A 24891-nucleotide genomic window follows, 5' to 3' on the forward strand; every position below is an offset into this window, starting at 1 on the left:
GGGCTGGTTCCTCTCATACCTGCCATTCTACCTCACCCCTTCCCACAGTAAAGAGCACTCAGCAAGAGTCCTTCATGAGGAAGAACGCTGTTGTGGGCAAACCAGTGGGTAGCATTACCAAAGAAGTAAGAAGGGTGGACTGTATTCAAGGCCTTAGGTAGTGTGGGGGTGTGGGGACATCACAAAGGCCACTGGCTTCTCTCATCCTGCTTCTCAGCACACTTGCAGGAGCCACTGGCCTGTCCAGTACAGTGTTCCTTTATATCCCTGTATGTAGACTGAATTCATATCCTGTTGTTATTTCACCTATGGTATATAGTCATTAAATTTTTTTAAAAAATTTGTGTAATTGTTGCGTAAAGCTTACCATTTTCACCACTTTCAAGTGTGCAGTTCAGTGTCATTAAGTCCATTGAAATCACTGTGCAATCACTACCACTATCCATATCCAGAATATTTTTCATCTTGCAAAGCTGAAACTCTGTGCCCATTAAACAATGACTCCCCATTCTCCCTCCCCTCATCATCCCAGCAGCCACAATTCTACTTGCTGTCTTCCATGAATCTGAAACTATCCTAAGCGTCTCATCTAAGAGGAATCATACAATATTTGTCCTTTTGTGTCTGGCTTATTTCACTTAGTATAAAATCTTCAAGATTCATCCTTGTAGCCTGGGTCAGAATTTCCTTCCTTTTAAGGATGAATAATGTTCTGCTGTCTGGACACACCCCACTTTACTAGTATACAGTCATTTTAATGCTACTATTAAATGCAAGTGCTAAAAGGCTGCAGTAACTGTGAACATCTATGTCAACCACATGCAAACTTTGATCCTGTGCCAAGGGTCTTGGCTTTTGAATTGGGAAGCCTGGAGCTCTGCTCCCCAAGGCCATCTTCCTTGTCTAGTCAGGATCTGCACAGTTTTTGTAAGTCAATGGGAATGAAGTACCTTTTGTTTCTGCTGTTGGTCTCCTGACTCTTTCTCCAAAATCTCAAGTACCAGCCATTTGAACGTGCCCTCTGTCTCCCAGATACAGGATTAAAGACCCAGAAGAGTAGCCTTGTAAATGTAAATGCTTCTTCACAGGGCAAAAACCATATGCCTCCTCTAACAAATATGTAAAATAAACTCTGCTCAATGTCCTGGACCGCAAGTTGAACCGTCTTCAGAAAGAGTCTTTACATTATAGAAAAAGATCTGGAAAGCAGCAAAGGACAGGATGGGAAACAAAAGCCAGGTTTGGGAAACACACTGGATCCCTGCTGGCCAGCTGTTTCTTTACTGTGACAAGTGCTAAGCCACTAGCATCAATCTGAGACTAAAATAATCCTGTCCCTTGCTGGCAATGGTAATATTTAACAGATTTTAATTACATTTCAGGGAAATCGTTAAGATGATCTATGTTTGCTCATGAAAAGAGGCTGAGATAAATTCCACTGTGCAAAGGGGAAATCCATATCTCATTTAATGAATTATTGCTTTCTATTATCTTGTTCTTTTTGTATAAAATAGGGCACAGAGAAGCAAGAGACTCTGGAGGACCTCAAATTTTCCTCATGCGTTTTCACAACAGCATGTGAAAGGAAAGTGCGATCAAGAAGTTATCAAGGAAAAGCAGATGGAGAGGTTGTCTGGGCCCAGGCTTCATGATAATTCACACTCTTCATTCATTCTTTTCATTTCCTGCTGTTCTGGCCTTCCGGTTAGTACTACCCAGGGAGCTTGGAGGGACTTCATTTTCATCTAAATTGTTTTCATGAAACTGATCAAAGAAATATCTTGCTTTTTCTTGAGCAGAAGCTCTTAAACTTTACTAGGCATAGCAATCACCGAGATCCCTTTCTAAAATCATTCAGAAGTTGTGACTCGTCCTATATAAGCAGGCACTCAGAAATCTGCATTTTAATTTTTTTTTAGCCTAAAACTCTTCATTCTCCACTCAGGGCTTAAGAGTCAGTTTATCCTCAATTTTATTTATTTATTTTTGACTGCCCTGCACAGCATGTGGAATCTTAGTTTCCCCACCAGGGATCGAACCTGAGGCCCCCTGCAATGGAAATGTGGAATCTTAACCACTGGACTACCAGAGAAGTCCAGGAACCCGAATTTTAACAAGGACTCCATACCTTGTTCTGGGTCCATAAAGGGCTACAAGAAAATACATTTTAAAACCATTTCTAATTCTTCCACCCAGAGAGGACCCCTGTTAACATTTTGATGTATTTTAGTCTGTTGAGGTATATGTGTATGTGTGATTTTATATTTCTAGTTATCAACCAAATTATACAAATTGGTATACTGTTTTTTCACTTAACATTGTACATAAGCAGTTTCCAATGCTATTAGTTTCCAAAACATTGTTTTAATTAATAATCCCTTGTATAGAGTGTATTGACTTATCTTCTTAACATTGGCCACTTGTATTGTTTCTTCCCTTTTACTTTTAATGTATTTGAACAGAAATCTGTGCTTTGTTTTTCATTTATTTCCTCAGATGGATTTCTGGAAAGGAAATTAGGTTTTTCAACTGAGGTTCTAAGAGAGAATTAAGCCCTAATGTCCTAAGGCATCTGTTGTCTGCACTGAGTTACCATCTCTCCACTGCATCTAAAGTGGCATTAGTTACCACCATCCTTGGGGAACTGAGAAAACAGCCACTCACATTATTTTCTGTGTTCTGTGGCTCACATGAGGAACACTGGTTGAGAATGTGAACATTTTTAAGATTCTTTGCACTTATTGCAAATGGTTTTCTAAAACAATTCCTTGAGTAAATATTACCAGTACCAAACATTTGATTTGTGGTCATTTTTGATAGAGTGGCTATTACTGTTTTATTTTGGCCTCACACATTATTTTATTTTGCACAGTTTGCAGGATTTTAGTTCCTGACCAGGGACTGAAGCCAGGCCCACGTCAGTGAGAACACAGATTCCTAACCACTGGACCACTATGAGATTCTTGAGTGGCTATTATTTTTCAAAATATAGGTTATTTCTGTCAACTGAATTGTTTCTTCTTGGAAGGTAGGAAGTATGGCTTGAACATACAATTATGAAGTGATGACTCATTTTGACATACGATTTGTGGAATTGGTTTCATTTCTTAATATTTGCACTTGAAATTTTATATTTTTCACAGTATCTAGTAAACTGCCTTGAGCATGGTTCAGTGAATGTCCTCTGAAAGAATTTGTGAATCCAATCTGGAGAGTCAGACCGGACAGAGGAAGAACAGCTGGAGGATGGAGGAAAATAATGAAATGGAACAACCCTGGTGGACCCATTTCTATCTCCCACACTTCTAATAAATTCTCTTTTAATTGAGTTCAGCCAGCTTTTGTTATATGCCTTCATGAATATCATATGTTACTCATGTCATTTGTAAACAACAGAGAATAAGAATACACAGTGTAATATGTGAATCAATGACTTGTTGGTATAGACTCAGTATGTACAAGCCACGGAAATACTAAGGAAAGGAATCCTTATTAGTTAAGGTGAGGCAAGGATGACTCGACAGGAACATCTCAAATGGGTCTAGTGGGGCTTGGTTTGGCATTCAAGGGGCAGAGGATAGCTCTAAGCCAGAGGAGAAGTTTAGAACCTAATAGAACTCATGTGGGATAAGAGGAACTGTGTGAACTCAAAGGAAGAGGGAGTAACATTCCAGTGTTCTCCAGCATGGTGGTAGCAACAAACCAGGAAACAAAAAAGGTGAAAGGAAACCTTTCTTTTCTTTATGGAGATTCTGGCTTCTAGTAGATTCTCCATGTGATTTGGATTCTTAAAAACAAACAAAACAAAAAAACCTAGGGTCTTAAATATTTTTAAAGCTGAGCTGAACAGAGGTTTTTTGAAATATAAGTAAATGTACATCATATTACCATCAGGAAGACTTTGTAAGTGAAGAAGATAATGTCCATGATGTTTCAACATAAAAGTAGGGACTGCTGAAAGTGGGGTGTGGTGGGAAGAGAGGGTGGAGGAAGACCCTAAAAGGAGAAAAAGACACTGAGAAAAAGGAAGAGACTCAGTAAGAGCCTCTGGTAAGGGCAGTTGGTAACAGCTACATCTAACACACCTTGAAGGCCAGCTAGGTGTGTACTACACCGGGATGTGTGCACTACACTGGCAGCCAGACAGTAAGAACCACAATTATCCCCCATTGCTGTGAGGTAGAGAGGACGGTAAGATGGATGGAGACAGAGAGGTTAATTGTTTTTCTCATAGCCCTTGAAGGGGGCCTAGGAGTGGTGATTTCTCTCCCACACAAAGCCTCCTTGGAAAAAGAAAAACAAAAAACCATGAATGCATAACTTACCTGGAAGCAATTTTCCAGTGTGTTCTCCCATTTCAGTCTGGTAGAACAACTTGCCACGTTTTTTTGGTAGTAATTTTCATCTTCTTTCGATAACTTCTCAGTTGATTTTTTCAGTTTATTGAGGAGCTAAAGCAAAACATCAGTGTCACATATTCAGGAACACATTTATGAAAGTCCTTGGTAATTCCAGAGAAAGAATTACATGCATCCCCATGATGAGTTTCTCATCTCCCAGCTAAAGTCACAAACAGTAACAATAGATGACAAAATCAAAGATCTTTCTCAGAAAACAGGGATGTCAGAACTGAAAGGAAACCTAAGGCTCTTTCAATAGGATTCCTTCAATTTTTCTATGAGGAAATTGAGGTCCTTAAATATGATGTGATATGCCTGCTTTCGTCAGATGAGGGATGAGGCCAAATGACAGTGGGGAGAAGCAAGTTCAGATCAGGAAGTTGCAACTCCAGACTGTAATCTACTGGTGACTCTTGTACTCTTATTTAGTAAACTGTTTAGTCCTCGGCATTTCTTACTGGCACAGGTAGAGATTTGTACAATTAGATAATTTGTAGAACTAGCATTAGGTCTGGAACATTCTGTCACTTCATCACTATGTAAACTCTGTAGTATAACTCTGGAATCAAACTTCAGGATTACAGTCCTGGTTCTAACTGCCGGTGAGTTACTTAAACTTCACAAGACACAGTTTCCTCATCTTTGTGATGGGCATAGTGATGCTCCCACTCCATTGTATTGTTTGTTTTCTGGTGGGTTTTTTTTTGGCTTTTGGCCACACTGCGTGGCAGGTAAAAATCTTAGCTTTCTGACCAGGGATTGAACCTGCTCCCCCTGCACTGGAAGCGCGGAGTCTTACCCACTGAACCGCCACAGGGGAGTCCCCACTGTGTTGTCTTGAGGAGTCCAGCAGGTGATGCAGGTAAGGGACAGGGCACATTGCTCAAAATTTGTCAATAGCATAGCACTCAAAGACAAGTGAGCATGACTATTACTAGTGAAGAGCCTGTGGTTGTTCAGTCACTCAGTTGTGTCTGACTCTTTGCGAAGAGCCTGATACATGCCACTGTTCACTGTAAGTTATGGACAGCTTGACAAATGCTTTCCTACACTTGTCAAATGGGAAATTTCCAGTTGCCCATCAGGGATCCTGATTCCCAATGATCTGCACCTTAAGAAAGAGGCCCTCCCTGGCCAATCACCCAAACTGGCCATTCTGATGGTAAAAATCAAAGTGATACAAAACTCTGGACCAGGGTAGCTTGAATTGAATTCTCAAAATCTCACATCTTTGAGAAAGGAAGAAGTTGCATTATATGAAGGAGTCTCAGACTTTAATATGCCTAGGAATGACCAGACATTCTTGGAAATTTTCAGGGTCCCACAAATAGCAATATTGATTCAGTTGTTCTGTAGTGGAATTGGGAAATCTGAATTTTCATTGCCTCCTCAGAGGATTCTGATGCACATGGTCCCCAAATCACAGTTCAGGAGCACCAAGGACCCCTCTGATTTAAGCAGTTTAAGAATTTCAAGGATAGAGATAAATGTTTTTAAGAATGCCCCTCTTTATGTTTAAGGACATTTTGACTAACATTTCAGTAATGAACGTTCATCCAAAATGCTGAATGTTAACACCATTCACTTTATTATTCCAGTTCACAGGCTAGCCATTCAACTGTCCCTCAGCTCTGATGGATGGTCTACTCAGGACATGGTTGGTTTTGCATATCAAGTGCAATGAGCCATTTATCTATAGAGACATGGGCTTGTGAATTTTAGCCTAATAATGATACAGAGAAAGACTTGAATGTGTACCATGGCTACACTTGGCCAAGTCATTGTTCTCCGGGTCTTGTTGAGTGTGCCCAGGTCCCTGGCAATAAGAATGGAGTCACTTTGGAGCTGACAACTCACTTTCATCAGCCTGCACCGTATAGCTATTGACTAGAAGTTTCTGCTCAGCAAACTTACAGCAAATAACCCCAAACAGATACAGAAGAACGGAGACTCATATATTCTAATTTAAAACTTTTCAGAAACTTCTCTTAAATTTGTCAGATTAAATACTTTTTCTTTGCTCTTTTCTTTCTCTTGAAACAAACATCTCATCCATTCATTCATTCATAACATTTCTTGACGCCACAGCTGTGTCATGTACTAGACACTGGGATAGATAAAGGAATAGATAGGCTCCTTCTCTACTCGGGGACCAACACAGACCATTGCTATTCTGTGTAATAGATCCCCAGATGAGAGAAGTAGTCAGGTATCACAGAGTGACCCCTGTGTGAATAAACCTAAAATGAAAGTAGGAATTGGTGAGGCAAAAGAGTTTGACATGGTATCAAAAAGACATTTTTGGTGAGGTTGGAGCACACAGTTTGAGAGGAAGAACAGCAAGTGAAAGCGCTGAAGAGTTAGGCAAGGGTCAAGTCAGGGAGGGTCTTCAAGAGCCATATAGAGGAGTTGTTCTTTATTCTGAGGTCACCTGGGTGTATTTTAAGGCTTTTTAAAGGAGAATGATACACTCAGATTCAAGTTCCAGAAAAGTCAGCCTGGCTTGTATATGGGGAATAGATAAGGAGATGCAACGCTGAAAGCCAAGACACCAGTTTGTCAATTGGAGTAACCCAAGTAGTGATGACAGTGTCCTGGGAGAGAGTAGTGCCTGTGGAGAGAAATATGCGCAGATAAATTCAAGAAGCATTTAGGTTAGGACTTAGAATTGGGAGGATATGTGGATGGTAATATTCAAAGATGTAAAAAAACAGAGGCATTAAAAATACTTTTGGTAAAGGGAAGGGATGGTTTTGATTTTCGATATTGAGTTTGTTTGAAATGATAGAGTGCAGTTTAGAAACTGGTTTGGTTTGGAGATATAAACTGGGGTATCGTCAGCAGAGACATAGTAGATGGAGCTTTGAGAAAATATTTGTTGAGTACCTGTTGTTATTGAGCACTTGATATTGAGAGTACTGTGTCAGACTCGAGATACAAGCCAAATAAAACAGAATGAGGCCCAGGAGGGATATCATCAGACACAGCAATATAGACAGTTCAGGAAGAACAAGGGAAGTCCATAAAGGAGCTTAAGAAAAAATTGACAGGAAAACCAAAAGAGTAAGATTTGTTGAAGTTGAGAATATTTCTAGAAGGGGAAATTCAATGGTGATTGATACTTTTAAGAAATTAAATAAAGTCAAAACTGGAAAGCACCCATTAGCTTTAACAACAAGGACCACATTGTATTCAAGGGTAAGAACATTCCTAGCAAATTGGTGGGGAAATCTTGGTTGTTGCTTTGAGGAGTGAACAGATGAGGAAGTGGAGACAGAGCACAGATAACCCTTTCAATGAATCTTCTTGTAAAAAGAAAGAGGGACTTCCCTGGTGGTCCATTGGCTAAGACTCTGAGCTTCCAGTTCCAGGGGCAGGGGTTCAACCCCTGGGCAGGGGTGGGGACTAAGATTCCGCATACTGCACAGCACAGGCAAAAAGTAAAAACATAAATAAATAAAGAGATGATATGTAGAGAGGAACAGGACTGTGGTCATGGAGAGTGTCTCCCTGACTCTTTCTACTCTCCCAAGATAGAGGAAAGTCGAGAAGGCTGATGGGAAGCAACTCTTAGAGAGGAGTCTGTGTGAGATCCGGGAGAGAAGGGAATAATCAAGGGAAGGGTCACTGAGAGGAGGTGGGGCTGGGAGTCCGAACACAGGATGAAAAACTGGCCTGTCCCACTGCACACAGGACTTCAGTAGGCAGGTGGCTGTGCTGACCGCTGGGTTCTCTGTGACGCTCTAGGTGAGATAATCTGCCGAGAGTGAATGATGGAACAGTAGTGAGAAGAGTGAAGATGCAGATCAGCTTCTGGGGAGAGTAAGGATTGCTGAGCAGGAAAACAAGGACTGATGAGTGGCACAAACCTGGCTAGGTCAGGGAGGAGGTCATGGGCAGGACTCTGTGAGGTGCAAAGATGAACGCTGCCTTAGATGTTGAGCCTTGGGACTAAAAATGAAAAAGCTACCAGATAAAGTGATGAAGGTGGTAGGGGTCTGTGATGTAATGGCAGCCAAGGGCTATAGTTAACAGGACCAGCTGGAGAGAGGTGGGGGAAGGATCACAGACTTCTGCCTCCCTGGAAAGTGGCTAATGAGGGAAGGAGGCAGAAATTCAACACTTAGCTGCCCATGCTTTTCCCCTTGTTATTCCCTGACGTCAGTGAAGAATAGCTTCTAGTGAGGGCCCCGAATGCCTACAGCAGGGTCCCAGAGCTTAGGTTTTTAACCTACTTTGGTTTTGCTTCCTCCTTGGAAGCTGTCTCATTATTTAATCCTTGTTATTATGATCATTTCAAACTGTGAAGATTGACACAAGAACCTTGTAAAATCTTGCTAACAATGAATTTAAGTTATTCAGCTAATAGCTTCTCAGGTGAGATGAGTTACTTGGTGATGACAATTCTTGTCTTCTTTTAAGGATGTTTTGGGTTGCAGTGTGTGGCCTGCATTTCCTTAGAGGGAGCCCATCCTTAGGGGAAGATATTGACTATTTCAGAGGTTTCCAGTCTGGGGCACACACCACCTGGGGTGTGCAAAATAATTAGTATTCCAATATTATTTGTGTTCATTTCTGCATAAAGAGAGTATTCCAGCTTACTCTTATTCAATATATGAATTGATACTGGTGCCCACACAAGGACAGTTGAGGATTCTGAGGTGTTCTGGAGGGAGAGTGGAAATTTTACAACATGAGATGCTGATGTGGGTCTTTACACACATCTTCTTCACTCTCAGTATCTATGTACATGTGCCCCTCATAAGGAGTCTGGATCACATGGATTTGCAGATGTATTATCTAGCTTTATTTATTTATTAATTTATATTTTTGGTCTCACCACTCAGCATTTGGAATCTTAGTTCCCTGACCAGGGATTGAACACAAGTCCTCTGCAGCGGAAGCTCGAAGTCTTAACCACTGAACTGCCAGGGAAGTCCTCATCTAGCTTCAGTTAGGTTCATACACAAAATTGACACATGCTTTATGCAGATTTCTGCTGTGAAGCTATAGATTGATGTTAACAATGCAAGCACAAGAAAGCCACAGGAAATACCAACAATGCAAATGCAAGAAAGCCACAGGAAAATGTCAGAGCTCCTGCTTTCTTCGCTCCGGATGATGGCTGCGTCATCATCCGCATGAAAAGGTAAAAACTGGCATGATCTAATGAGAGCTGATGAGAAGCTAACCAAAAACTTGACATTATAAGAGGACATATTAGAAATACAAATTTATATTTCACTAGGGTTAAGGCTGAACCTTGTCCCACATGTATATTTTATTTATATATGTCACTGAATGACTACATGAAGTCATCATGATCAACTAATCACTGAAAATATTATTTCATTTTTACCACATCCTTCAAATATTTCTACTTTTTCATGTTTTATAATGTTTTTAACATTAATATAATATAAAAGTATATATAGGATATACAGGATAGGTAAAGTACATTGTGTATTATGCTATGCATATGTATATCTTATTTGGGGTATGATCTTATTTGGGGTGTTTAACTGGGCTCCTTATCAAAAACATTGGACACTGGTTTGCTTTGTTATCTGTTGATAATACCTTTCAAAAATATGTGGAGACCAGGAATAACTTTGGATCCCATCTCATACTCTGCCACGCTACAGCTCTGCAGAGACCCCACACAGAGGTGGAGTCAGCCAATTCTCCTGTGTTCACAGCTAACGGCAGGAAGCTGCTCATCCATCTCTAAGCCACATGCACTCAGCTGGCCATGAGATGTTACCTTCTGCTTCTCCTTCTCAGTTGTAATTTGCTTGGAGCTTTCTACAAGATGGAAAAGTGCTTCATGCTTCTTGGTGCTAACCATCAATTTCTTCTTGGCCTAGAGTCAAAAACATACAAGAAAAGCAAAGAAGGATCAGAAACTGGTGTCAAGAGAGAAACTCTTCTGTTCTGGAACAAGTTATATTCACGTGCTAGCTTGAATGATTGTATGTTTTTAGTTCTTCATTTCTGCCCTCACCGCAAAATCTGCTAAAACACCACAGTGGCTAATATTTTACCTTGAGAACCATTGTATATTTTTTCATTGCATTCAGTTCATTCAAGAGGGTCATGTATTTTGTTAAATCATTGAAGGCTAAGTCTACAAACCATAATTGAGGTCATTTTAAGAAGCTCTCCTAAAACTTAGAGCAAAAGGGAAATTTTGCTCCCTGATGCCCTGGCTTGAGAGCTGGGCATCTGCCTGACATCCTGAGAATTACTCTGAATTTGCAGCAGGCAGGTAGAGGGAGGAGTCGGGAAGGAAGAGCATTTAAAGTCCCCCTCCTCTGCTGATGCCTCCAACCTCAGCATGGTTTATAATTTAAGTGATTGTTCTCTATTGCATACAGCCCCAGCTCTGGATGTTCCAGAGATAAATCAATAGAATCTGGTTTGAGTTGGATTCAACCTGTTCAGGAACTGAGTCGATTGAAAAGGCTGTATGGTTTTTCACCTCAAGTTGCAAGGACTGTAAAAACCAGATAATGAAGGGGAAAATCTCAGTCTCTCTTTCCCTATGAAGTCAGAGGCAAAACCTTCTGAATGTCTCTAAACACGTGAAACCTCTATAAAAGGGAATTCAAGGAACAAGCAGCTCAGAGAGCCCGCCTCCCCCCACCTTCTGTTGGTCACATGCCTGCTGATAAAGGAGAGCAGGAGGCAAGAACATTTGGTCCTTTAAGGCTTTTCACTTGCATCTCCAAAACAGACTCTGCTTCATTACTGAATGAAGACATGCTGAATCCCTTGAATTGTAACTGGAGAGAAAATTATTATAGCACAAGCATTTTATGTTCTCTAATTTCTCTGTCAATCTTCATAAAAATAAAATCATTTTACTTAGAAAAATTACTTGGTGGAAACTGGGAAATAAGAAGGTTTTTTGTTGTTGTTGTTGTTGTTTCTGAAAGCAGTGACAGCTACTGAAAATGGTTTCTCTTCTCATCTATTACATCAAATTTTCCATGAAAGCTGAATATTTAAGAATGAATTTTTAAAAAACAGTTTAAGAAAGCTCATAAATCAAGAGCAAACTTGGAAACAAATGGCTGGACACTGTTTATGGGACACTCACATATTTACTATAAAAGTGATTCTCATGAGCATCCTTTTACTGGGATTACTATTGTCAGCACAGAAATTCACTTTTCTCAAACATTTATAATTACTTAGGATTTATAATTACTTAGGGCTCTTAGGGAGCCCTCGGTTCCAGCAACAGCTTCAGAGGCAACGTTGAGAGCTGAAATGGGGTCCCCTGTTTCTGAAGGTGTCTCTGCTTATTTGGCACTCATGATTGTCTACTTGAGAGAGAAGGATCTTTGGGGGCACCAGTACTTCAGAAATGAAAAAGGAGAATTTTAACTTTGGGAGTCCAAGTCTTCTCAAAGGGGATCATTGGGTTTTCTGAGCAGATTCCCTCTGCACTGGCTTCCAGTCTTTCCCCCTCAAAATGAATTCCTCCTAAACTGGATTGTTCTAGAATAATCTTCTGTACATACATATGGGCACCATCTGTGAATCTCTCTGCTTACGACCATATAATGATGCCCTAAATTCTCACATCAGATCATAACTGCTCTCCTTAGAAGTCATTCACTACTTCCTGTACACGTGTTATTAATGTCTAGCCAGCTGAACTTTAAATTACACCAAACAAGAACCGTGTCTTAGTGCAGCGTGCTGTGCAAGAAGTGGGCCATACCTACTCATGGAGTCAATACAGGCATCCCCCTTTACAAATCTTCACCCATCCCTCAACCATGCTCCTCTCACTGGAGGAACAGAGATCACGAATGACCTTCTATAAAAGACAAGACCAAAACTCAGTATTCATTTCATGCCCTAAGTCACAAATTATACAGAAAGGCAGTCAGTGTAGGCAACGGTTAAGGTCAGTAACCTGGAGGCCAGGTTACTTGGTTCAACCATTAACCAGTTTTGTAACCTTAGAAGATTATTAACCTCTGTGTCTACACTTCCCCACCCATCTATAAAATGGGACAACACATTGTCATATACCACATTGGTTGGTTTTTGTGATGATTCAATACATAAATATATATAGCACTTGACATACAATAAAAGCTACTTAATAGCTATAAATGAAAGCCATATTTGGAGTTTTGCTCCTCTATAGGTTTAGTTGAAAGATTTGTTGTTGTTGTTTAGTCAATAAGTTGTGTTAGTCTCTTGCGACCCCATAGACTGTACCCCTCCAGACTCCTCCTTCCATGGGATTTCCGTGGACACATCTATGTAATAACTCAGATGAGGAAACAGTCTTCTCTTCAGTTAGCACTTAAAAACACTGACACTGAAATACATGGGGCTTCCCTTGTGGCTCAGATGGTAAAGAATCTTCCTGCAATGCTGGAGACCCAGGTTCGATATCTGGGATGGGAAGATCCCCTGAAGAAGGGAATGGCAATCCACTCCAGTAGCCTTGCTTAGAGAATTCCATGGATCGAGGAGCCTGGCAGGCTACAGCCCATGGGGTTGCAAAGAGTCTGACATGATTGAGCACTTTCTCTTAAAAAAAAAATGATCACATTTGTGCAAATGCCAAAAGCTTCAATCCTAAATATTGAGTTTACACAAATGACGTTTGTGTATACTTGCCTTAATTTGTTGATTCCAGTTGCTAATGACAAGATTTGCTGTCTTCTCAACTTCGTTATCAAGCTATCAAGGGGGAAAAAAGGAAAAAAAAATGTTTGCTGTCTTCTTGTTGAGTCATTGTGCTGGCTTATTAATTATAGTACAATTAGTATCATAAGCAATAGAAATTTAAAAACCTTACAGTGGACATATTTCCTGAGAAAGTAGCCAACTCTCTTTTCCTCAGGTCAAGAATCTTATTACAGGATTTAGTATGAATGCATTTGGTTGGTAAGATAATCATTTATCATATATAGTTATATTTAAAAAAATATAAATGGGTACAATCTGTGTGGAGTGGAGGAGGAACTTGTGTAACTTGATATCATGTCTCATCCTGTTACTTCCTTTTCTGCTTCATTCTGTGGAGCCCACACTTTAACACCCTGAAGAATGGTAAAAGTCCTTCAATGGTAACTTAACTAAGCATCTTATAATTTCTGAAGTGAATACTGCTTTAATTTCAAAGAGATTGAATCATTCATCATAATTAACTTTTTCTTCTACTTTAAAATAGCCAGTGGAACAGTAATAAAGCTGATGAAAATGGACCTGGGCAACCTCCTAAGGAGATCGGACTTAAGTGAGGGCAAAACCTTTTACCCAAACCATAGACTTTTCCTCTAAACCCTCAGACCAGCCATCACTCAATCACCTTGAGATCTAGCAACACTGTATTTTTTTTTTAATCAGTTCATTAAACTTGGATTATGTGTTTTATTGTAACAAATACGATTAAAATAATTTTATGCATTGTGCCACTTTTGACTTTCTGTGGCTGAAATGTGGAACAAGTTCACTTAAAAAATTCAAATCTTTTGTGAGAAAATGTGATAGGGTGATAGGGGTGCAATGTTGTTTAGTCATTCAGTCATGTCCGACTCTTTGCGACCCCATGAACTGTAGCCCACCAGGCTCCTCTAGAGGTCCATGGGATTTCCCAGGCAAGGATACTGCAGTGGGGTGCCATTTCCTTCTCAAGGGGATCTTCTCAACCCAGGGATCGAAGCTACCCCTCTTGAATTGGCAGGCAAATTCTTTACCACTAAGCCACCTGGGAAGCCCAGGGGTGCAATAGGGATGGGCAAATGTGAAGCAATTATGAACTGAACCAGCAGTGTGGGGACCATGATATTAATTATCTAAAGCAATGGGATAAGGATCATAGCACTGTGCCTAAGGAAAAGGAGTAAGACAAGGCTGTATATTGTCACCCTGCTTATTTAACTTATATGCAGAGTGCATCATGAGAAACGCTGGGCTGGAGGAAGCACAAGCTAGAATCAAGATTGCCGGGAGAAATATCAATAACCTCAGATATGCAGATGACACCACCCTTATGGCAGAAAGTGAAGTGGAACTAAAAAGCCTCTTGATGAAAGTGAAAGAGGACAGTGAAAAAGTTGGCTTAAAGCTCACCATTCAGAAAACTAAGATCATGGCATCTGGTCCCATCACTTCATGGCAAATAGATGGGGAAACAGTGGAAGCAGTGTCAGACTTTATTTTTGGAGGCTCCAAAATCACTGCAGATGGTGATTGCAGCCATGAAATTAAAAGACGTTTACTCCTTGGAAGGAAAGTTATGACCAACCTAGATAGTATATTAAAAAGCAGAGACATTACTTTGCCAACAAAGGTCCGTCTAGTCAAGGCTATGGTTTTTCCAGTGGTCATGTATGGTTGTGAGAGTTGGACTGTGAAGAAAGCTGAGCATCGAAAAATTGATGCTTTTGAACTGTGGTGTTGGAAAAGACTCTTGAGAGTTCCTTGGACTGCAAGGAGATCTAACCAGTCCATCCTAAAGGAGATCAGTCCTGGGTGTTCATTGGAAGGACTGATGCTGAAGCTGAAACTCCAGTACTTTGGCCACCTCATGCAAAGAGTTGGCTCACTGGAAAAGACCCCGATGCTGGGAGGGATTGGGGGTGGCAGGAGAAGGGGACGACAGAGGATGAGATGGCTAGATGGCATCACTGACTCGATGGACATTAGTTTGAGTAAACTCTGGGAGTTGGTGATGGACAGGGAGACCTGTGCTGCGATTCATGGGGTCACAAAGAGTCAGACACGACTGAGCGGCTGAACTGAACTGAAGGAAATGCTTCCTTGCTTCCCTGGTAGTTCAGACGGTAAAGCATCTGCCTACAATGTGGGAGACCCGGGTTCGATCCCTAGGTCGGGAAGATCCCCTGGAGAAGGAAATGGCAACCCACTCCAGTATTCTTGCCTGGAAAATCCCATGGACTGAGGATCCTGGTATGCTACAGTCCCTGGGGTCGCAAAGAGTTGGACATGACTGAGCAACTTCACTTCACTTCAAAGAAATGCTGGTAGTATCATATGATTATGTGGTATGAAAATATTTTGTAATTAATGAAATATAGACTAGTTTTTGATTTCTATTATGATGATTTGCAAAGGCAGAAGATTATATTACGTTCTGGTAATTACTGTAAACTTCCCCATCATCCTAGCCCTAAGGAGGGCATCCATTCTAGTAAAAATACATGGATGTTCACCCAACATTGATTCCATTTCCTGACTTAGTTTCATAAGTTCAAATAGATTTTTTCAGTATCATTTCTCTTCCATCAGGGCTTTCATAAATCCCCTCATCCTATGGACTTACTGCCTTTAAGACTGGCTTTCTCTGGCTGTGGTCACTTAAAACTCCCCTTAGCTACTGCCCCTACCCTTTGCAAAGACCTACTATTACTGCTCTGAACTCCTCACCTTACCAGACAGTGACACAGAGGATGACCATGACTCCACTCCTATCAGAGCTAAGCAGTGTTTATTAAATACCCCTTTATGTTGTCTGAAAATATATTTTGAAGTACTTATTGACTATATGATGCACAAATAAAGGAAAAGAAGCACAAATGAAACTATTCTGGAAGGAAAAGTACATAGGCCATACAGATGACCAGGTGGTCTGAAAGTATTGCTTATTTTTCTTCCATTTTAAGGCTATTTGAGAATTATAACTATTATTGCTTTAACTTAGTCCCAAGCTGAAAAGTATAAAAAAGCATTTCCTCTTAAAATTGTGTTTATAATTATATTTACAAAAGGAGCATTTATTTATTGAAAAGCAATGTAAACACAAAAAATACAAAAAAATTAAATAAAAATAGCCTCTAATTCCACTATCTAGAGATAATTCTTATTAACATTCTGGGAAGGTGAATCTAGGTTTTTTTCCTATGCATATATACACACATTTATTTTACAAAATTGAAGTTATATTGTTAGATTTGCTCACTTTGTTTTTTAATTTAGCACTACATCCCCATACCATTAAATTCTTCTATAAGATTTCTAATGGTTACATAGTATTCCATTGCTTGAATTTATCCTAATTTATTTTTGGAAGATGAGAATGTTTCCATTTTTTCACTACTATAAACAAGGCTTTAACAAACATCCTCATACATGAATCTTTGGATTTGTGTTTATTTTTATGATAAAATTCCTAAAACTTGTATTACTTTTCGATTACCTAGCTCTTGAGCCAAAGACAGAAATCTTGCTTTAACGGGGAAGAAAAGAACTATTTTGACTCACTGATTTTCTCTTCTTTTCATGTGCACTCAGGACTTGATGAGCTGGTTTTATTGCTTCCAACTCAATTGCTTTGCCAAGTTTTCTGGAAATAGAACATAAAAGACACACAAGCCTAGTATTAGGATTTATATCTACCTTCCAAATTATTTTCTGGGGAAATAAAATAGTGTGTTACAGCACATCTACTCAGTGCAAGTTTGCAGGGGAGTATTTGTAGTACACCCACTTTAAATATTTATGACTCCCTTTGGGGTTGGAGCAAGGCTGGGCTGTGAGTACTCACTGGTGCAGGTCCCCTGCAGACTTCATGCCCTCCGAGACCCAGGCCCAGGCACTGACAAGACAGCTGGAGGGAAAAACAAAGGAGGACAAGTGTGGGTGTCATTTTCCCAGGAGTCCCAGAAATAGAGCATCCCATTCGATTCCTGCATTTGGCAATTGCACTCATATCCCTAATCCTGTTTTAATTTCTCCATGGGATTAAATCCTGCCAACATATTTATCTGCACTGTAGTCATTACATGATCTGCTTTTTTTCCCCAGTCATTTTCATTCCAGTTTCCATTTCATGTCTGTAGAGTATCAGGGAAATAAAGTAAGCAAGGATGAGAAGACATTTAGAACAGGTGGGAGAAAGCGTGCCACAGGTAGAAGACCCTTAAAGACAATCTTTTCAGGCTCGTCATTTTACAGATGCACAACCGGAGGCTCAGAGAAGTCAAGTGATGGAGGACTTGAGAGCCCTACGCATACCCTGTCTGCTTCTCTTGAGGTTGGCTGTAGCTCAGATTCCCTGCTGGCCTTCAGGAACACAGTTCAGATACTCCACAGTCTTGTGAGCAGTATCTCAATTTAACAAAAGGGTTGCTCTGCCCTGACCCAAGCAGCACAAAGAGAGAATCAAGAAATATGATGCTATTTTTCTCCTACATATAGCTGGCCGTCAAATAGCGAGCCCATTGTATCAATAAACCGAAGGGATAGAGCCAGTGTAGACTTTGATGGAATGGAGAGGACAGATCGGTGCCCCTACTGAGAGCAAGGTGGCACCGAGATTTTTGCCTCCAAATGACTTGGGCTGCACCTGGCAGCCAGAGAATGGGAGAACTAGATCAAAGGATGACAGATTTTCAGTGCATCCAAAGCCACGCACAAAAACGGGCATAAGAGAGGACCTACTGTAAGCTCCCAATTATAGGAAAGTCCAGAAAAGACAAAATAATCTAGATCGAAAAAAAGCAAATCAATGTTACCTTGGGACTGTATTAGGGAAAGGACTGTAAACAGGTACAAATCATCTTTTGGTGTGATGAAAATAGATATATTTTGATTTTCGTGGAGGCTGCATGGTGTATACTTATAACAAAATCGATCAAAATATATGCTTAAAATTTGTGCTTATTATTGCATGTAAATTAAATCTCAGTAGAATTTTTTTTTTTGGCAAGAAATCCAAGTACACTTTCAGGAAGAGAATGTGACTTTTGCCCCTAGGAGGAGCAAGGCAGCAGAGCCGGAACGCGAAGGCATTGACCTCGGAGGGTCTGTGTCTGAATCCACAAGCTCCCCCTTTGTGTCCTGCTTGACCCTGGAAGAATCACTCAGTTTCTCTGACCCTCACTTAATTGGTCTTTGAGAACAGAAATAATTTGGGTTATTATACAAGTACCTCACAGAAATTATATGAGGTAGGTTTTATTTCCATCGTAAATACACTATACACTGATATGGACTTTCCAGGTGGCACAGTGGTAAAGAATCCACCTGCCAATGCAGGAGACTCAGGTTCAATCTTTGGGTGGGGAAGATCCCCTGGAGCAGAAAATGGCAACCCACTCCAGTATTCTTGCCTGGGAAATCCCATGGACAGAGGAGCCTGGCGGGCTACAGTCCATAGGGTCGCAAAGAATCAGACACGACTTAGGGACTGAGCACGAGATTCCTAATTCACCCAGTTGGTAAGTAAGAGAGCCAGAATTTAACCTGGGCAGTCTGGAAAAGTCTATTTATATTCAACCAGTGTGCTCTGCTAGTTCCTTTGCAGGCTGAAACTATTAGTCACTCAGTCATGTCCGACTCTTTGCGACTCCATGGACTGCAACTCACCAGGTTTCTCTGTCCATGGACTACTTCCAGGCAAGAATACTGGAGTGAGTTACCATTCTCAACTTCAGGGGATCTTCCTGACCTAGGGATTGAACCTAGGTCTCCTGCATTACAGGCAGATTCTTTACCATCTGAGCCACCAGGAAAGCCCCAGGCTACTAAAATAGTATCCTAAAAATCAAGCTCAAAGTCAGAGCAATTTGCTGTTATGGGATGATGACTAAGGAGGAGTAGGAATGCTCCACAAGGCTTCTATTTTTTCTTTCCCTCTTTCTTTTACCATCAGAAAGGGTCTTTGCAATGACACTGCCATGGGGTGACATCTACAAACAATAGTCAAATCTTTGTAACAAATTATCACTAATGGACCATTTTATAAGAATACCAATATCTTTCCTCTCTTCCCCAAGAGAAGTAATTGACTTTATTTTCAACTGAATTGAAAAAAACTTGTGAACCAACATTTTCTTCAGCACCTGATGTGGTAGTGTCTTTACCTATATTATCTCATTTAATATACACCCTAGTACCCACCCTCCTCCCCACACACAAAGGAGCATGCCTTGTTACTCCATATAACAGAAGAGGAAATCAAGAGAGGCCAGGTTATTTGTTGAAAGTCATAAAATTGAGATAAAGTGGGATACACACTTCAGGACTTCAAGACCTTCCGACTTAACAACTCTGCTTCCCAAGTTAGTATCATCACCAAGGCCTTTTCTGAATATGATCTTAGGCCTCACAATGACACAGGATGAATTCAGTTCTGAAATTCATTATCTGTGTCACCAAACAAGTTTCTTAAACTCTCAAAGCTTTAAGTCCTTGTGTGTAAATAGGGATCATAAAAAGACTTCTCAGAGATTGTTGTGAGGATTAAATGTAGCGTATCTAGAAAAACATTTAACGCAGTGTCTGGCACACAGTAAGTGCCCAAGAACTGGAAACCAGGCTTGATGCTCTGGACTTGCCACCTTTCTAAAAGGAAGCTAGAACTGAACATATGTTGAAGGAGGAAACAGACAGAACAGGCTCCATCTTGAAAGCAGGACTCCATCTTGGGCCAGACTGTGGACTTTGAGCTATATGCCCAGTATCTACAGAAACGATATATCAACTGGAAAACCAGACCCACCCCCCCAACATGAAAGAGCCCCAGGGCTCGTACCTAGACTCTCCATCACCTAAAAGAATACCCTAATTATCTGTGTAACTGAATAGAATAATAAATTCTATTATGCTTATTGGGGTATGACCACCGGCCTGTTGATAATTGTCCACTGTTAGCTACCTAGGCTTAAGGCATGTGAATCACAGGTTTAAAGCATACGAATCACGGGTTAACTTGACTGTATCTTTCTTTTCCTTTGTTCAGACTAGTTTCAGAGAATTTGGGGAGGTGGGTTTGAGCACGTACACTTAGGGTACATAAGGTTTTCACAAAAACTGGTCGGGGTCCTTGGCTAAGAGGAGACTCTGCCTTGGGTCCACTGGTGTAATAAACTGCACTCCACTATCTGCATTGTCCTTCTGAGTGAATTTGTTTCCCGGAACACGTGGCTACAACAATGTCACTTTTTAAAAATTATTTTTAAGAGTGATTTTTGCCTTACCTCTTCCATGTACTTACTTTTTCTTTGTGCTCTGTAATGTTTTGCTTAGCTTGGTTGCCAGTTTCTGAAGTCCTTTGGCATAGTTAATCTCCAGATTTGCCCTGTTAGCAAAGGGAGAGCTCTTGTTGGATAGGATACAATGACTGGAAATCAAGAAAAACACACATCCGCACACAAAGATTTGAAGGAGGACCCAGGCTGATAATGTAGTGCATAAAGAGATGATTTGTCTACTAGAAGGATTCTCCTGTCCTAGGCGTAATCTTTAAGGATATCCAGGAGAGTCCTAAAAAGGTAGAGAAGCTTTAATTTAACCTTCTTGTACAGTAGCATTATGGGTTGGATTATGTTCCTGAAAGGTTGTTGCTAAACCATGAAAGACGTCGGGATTCTTGGCCTCCGGAGGAGAAGAATTCAATCCGGGGCCAGAGACAAGGCTTGATCGCTCAGAACTTTTGTGTAATAAAGTTTTATTAAAGTATAACAGAGATAGAGAAAGCATCTGACAAAGACATCAGAAGGCAGCAGAAAGAGTGCCCCCCTGCCAGTTCTCCCACATTGCAGACGGATTCTTTACCAGCTGAGCCACAAGGGAAGCCCCTTGCTAGTCTTTAGTGGATGTTATATAGCTACTAGCAGTCCACTAATTAAAGAAAGGAAATGCCTCAAAATTCAGAGAATGGCACCAGGCCCCTCACCCACAAAATGCATTTTGAGATAACCTTTGCACCAGGTGAGTCATCCGGGGCCATAAAGCGATTGACCGAATCTTGAAGGAGGACAGGTTTCCATACAAATACATAGTTTCATTAACAGATTAGGAGAACAAGCTATGAGTATAACATACTGGTTTGTCTGAGCCTTTAGGCGGAACTGACTTGAAGACTGAGTCTGGGGTAAATACAGAGTGCGTTAACAAAGCTTAAGACAAATATTTCCGTAAGAAAAATACATTGGATAGCTCAAGGTTTGAGAAAAATTAAGTTCAGGTGGAACCAGGTGTCATTATGGCAACACAGAATTTTAAGAGAAATCTCTTTTTAAATTTGTATAGAGAAGGGGGGAAAAATGTAACACTAGTTTGTTTCCTCCTGCCATTAAGAGAGAGGAAAAAAATGTCTGACACTTGCAGTCTATTTCCTCCATTTGAAGACCCCTGGCCTTCCTGCCTGTTACCCTCTCATTCCCCCACAAAAGTTGCTTAAGTCCTAACCCTTTTGTCTGTGAATGTGACCTTCTATGAAAATTGAGTCTTTGCAAATGATTGAGTTCAGATGTAGTCACTGGGATGAGCTAGAACTCAATATGGATGTGTCCTAATGAAAGGAAGAAATTTGGGCATAGACACACACAGACACACAGACACACAGACACACACACACACACACATGGAGAATGCTGTGTAAAGATGAAGAGGCAGAGATCAGGATGATGAATTGCAAGCTAAGGATCCTGAAGTTTAAACGCCAGCAGACCACCAGAAGCTAGGAGAGAGGCATGGAATAGATCCTCCCTCACAATCCCTGGAAGGAACCAACCTGGCCGACACATTGATCTCAGACTTCCAGCCTCCTGGACTGTGACACAATAATGTTTCTTTAGTTTAAGCTACAATAAGTGACAGTGAGGCTGTAAGTTTAGTTACCCAGTCTGCGGTGCCTTGCTATGGCAGTCCTTGCAAACTATTCCAACTACTTTCCCACTTATCCTGAGACACCAGCACCATCAGCCTAGCTCTAGACTATCATAGCTGGTAATATGATACTGGGGGAATTAACCAAACAGCAACTTCCTAATTGGGGCTTCCCTGGGGGCTCAGTGATAAAGCATCTGCCTGCCGATGGAGGAGACTCGGGTTTGATCCCTGGGTGGGGAAGATCCCCTGGAAGAGGAAATGGCAATCCACTCCAGTATTCTTGCCTGGAAAACCCCATGGACATAGCCTGGCAGGCTAGAGTCCATGGTGTTGCAAAAGAGTTGGACATGACTTAGCCACTAAACAATAGCATGCTTCCTAATGGACCAACATGGGATTTAGAAGATGAATTCCCATGAGTTTGTATGCAAAACAAGACCCATTAGGGAATCTGGGCATGCCCCTCAAAAGAAATCTCAGTTCTTTGGGATACATTGATTCACTCTCATCTTAAGCTGATTTTTCCATGTCCCATTCTAGGCCCATCTATAACCAAAATGAAGACACATTTTTATTCATCTCCTCACTTTTCGATGAAAATAATAAAAATGTAAGAAATTAAGTTGAATTTATACTGTTTTTCATCTTAATATAGACCAGAGAGTCTTTGTTACATATTTTTCAGTCATTCAATTCTATTTTTATTATAAAACATCTTTAAAAATTATTTATGACTCCATTTCATTTGGGGAACAATCTCAGGACTCTCCAGTAATTAACTTAACACTTGGATGTTCTCACACAAATTAGACTCAGTGTTATGGACCAAAAAGGAAAGACAGTTCTCTTTTGTAAGTGAAATCCAGACATCATGGGCTATGAACCTGTCGCTAAATTTCTATTCATTTTTCTTCATTAGTACAGCTGTGCTCCAAGTTATTTTTACCACTTTTTAAAAGAAAGAAGACCGTTGCAGTATGTATGTTAAGGCCTAGGTGCAGAAAACACCCATTTGGTAGCAGGCCTTGTTCAAGAATAAGAAAAGGTTAAGGCAAATATTTTTAAATAATGAAGATGATAAAGAAATATCTCATAGTGTTTTTTAAAAGGTTTCTCTGCTCGGAATAAGCTCTGACTGATGGAAAGAGAGAGTCCTGGTTGGCAGCAAGCTCAAAGAGACCACCACCCTCAATGAACTTGGATGTTCTAGAATCCCAGGAGAGGCTATCACTCAGTAAAGTGGCTTTAGGAAACTTTAAAAGGATGAAAGAAATCAAAGAGGACACAAACAGATGGAGAAACATACCGTGTTCATGGATTGGAAGAATCAATATTGTCAAAATGGCTATTCTACCCAAAGCAATCTATAGATTCAATGCAATCCCTATCAAGCTACCAACGGTATTTTTCACAGAACTAGACCAAAGAATTTCACAATTTGTATGGAAATACAAAAAACCTCGAATAGCCAAAGTAATCTTGAAAAAGAAGAATGGAACTGGAGGAATCAACCTGCCTGACTTCAGACTCTACTACAAAGCCACAGTCATCAAGACAGTGTGGTACTGGCACAAAGACAGAAATATAGACCAATGGAACAGAATAGAAAGCCCAGAGATAAATCCACGAACCTATGGACACCTTATCTTTGACAAAGGAGGCAAGGATATACAATGGAAAAAAGACAACCTCTTTAACAAGTGGTGCTGGGAAAACTGGTCAACCACTTGCAAAAGAATGAAACTAGAACACTTTCTAACACCACACACAAAAATAAACTCAAAATGGATTAAAGATCTAAATGTCAGACCAGAAACTATAAAACTCCTAGAGGAGAACATAGGCAAAACACTCTCCGACATAAATCACAGCAAGATCCTCTATGACCCACCTCCCAGAATATTGGAAATAAAAGCAAAACTAAACAAATGGGATCTAATGAAACTTAAAAGCTTTTGCACTACAAAAGAAACTATAAGTAAGGTGAAAAGACAGCCATCAGATTGGGAGAAAATAATAGCAAATGAAGAAACAGACAAAGGATTAATCTCAAAAATATACAAGCAACTCCTGCAGCTCAATTCCAGAAAAATAAATGACCCAATCAAAAAGTGGGCCAAAGAACTAAACAGACATTTCTCCAAAGAAGACATACAGATGGCTAACAAACACATGAAAAGGTGCTCAACATCACTCATTATTAGAGAAATGCAAATCAAAACCACAATGAGGTACCATTACACACCAGTCAGGATGGCTGCTATCCAAAAGTCTACAAGCAATAAATGCTGGAGAGGCTGTGGAGAAAAGGGAACCCTCTTACACTGTTGGTGGGAATGCAAACTAGTACAGCCACTATGGAGAACAGTGTGGAGATTCCTTAAAAAACTGGAAATAGAACTGCCATATGACCCAGCAATACCACTTCTGGGCATACACACTGAGGAAACCAGATCTGAAAGAGACACATGCACCCCAATGTTCATCGCAGCACTGTTTATAATAGCCAGGACATGGAAGCAACCTAGATGCCCATCAGCAGATGAATGGATAAGGAAGCTGTGGTACATATACACCATGGAATTTTACTCAGCCGTCAAAAAGAATTCATTTGAACCAGTCCTAATGAGATGGATGAAACTGGAGCCCCTTATACAGAGTGAAGTAAGCCAGAAAGATAAAGAACATTACAGCATACTAACACATATATATGGAATTTAGAAAGATGGTAACAATAACCCTATATGCAAAACAGAAAAAGAGACACAGAAATACAGAACAGACTTTTGGACTCTGTGGGAGAAGGTGAGGGTGGGATGTTTCAAAAGAACAGCATGTATACTATCTATGGTGAAACAGATCACCAGCCCAGGTGGGA

At 40.5% G+C, this 24891-nt stretch overlaps 1 protein-coding gene across 4 annotated transcripts in view; it reads right to left on the reverse strand.

The window, feature by feature from the left end:
- The window catches only part of NOSTRIN (nitric oxide synthase trafficking), a 63425-nt gene that overhangs the window by 16839 nt on the left and 21695 nt on the right, over window positions 1–24891 (reverse strand). For all 4 annotated transcript variants that reach the window (XM_043894361.1, XM_043894363.1, XM_043894360.1 and 1 more), the window contains exons 3-8: window positions 20395–20478; window positions 16942–17004; window positions 16659–16740; window positions 13050–13112; window positions 10165–10263; window positions 4326–4451 (exon numbers count right to left, since the gene is read on the reverse strand). In XM_043894361.1, the coding sequence (XP_043750296.1) occupies window positions 4326–4451; window positions 10165–10263; window positions 13050–13112; window positions 16659–16740; window positions 16942–17004; window positions 20395–20478 (517 nt within the window). The remainder of the gene's footprint in view (window positions 1–4325; window positions 4452–10164; window positions 10264–13049; window positions 13113–16658; window positions 16741–16941; window positions 17005–20394; window positions 20479–24891) is intronic.

This window comes from Cervus elaphus, chromosome 33 (assembly GCF_910594005.1).
Source record: "Cervus elaphus chromosome 33, mCerEla1.1, whole genome shotgun sequence".
In the NCBI taxonomy this organism is placed as follows: domain Eukaryota; kingdom Metazoa; phylum Chordata; class Mammalia; order Artiodactyla; family Cervidae; genus Cervus; species Cervus elaphus.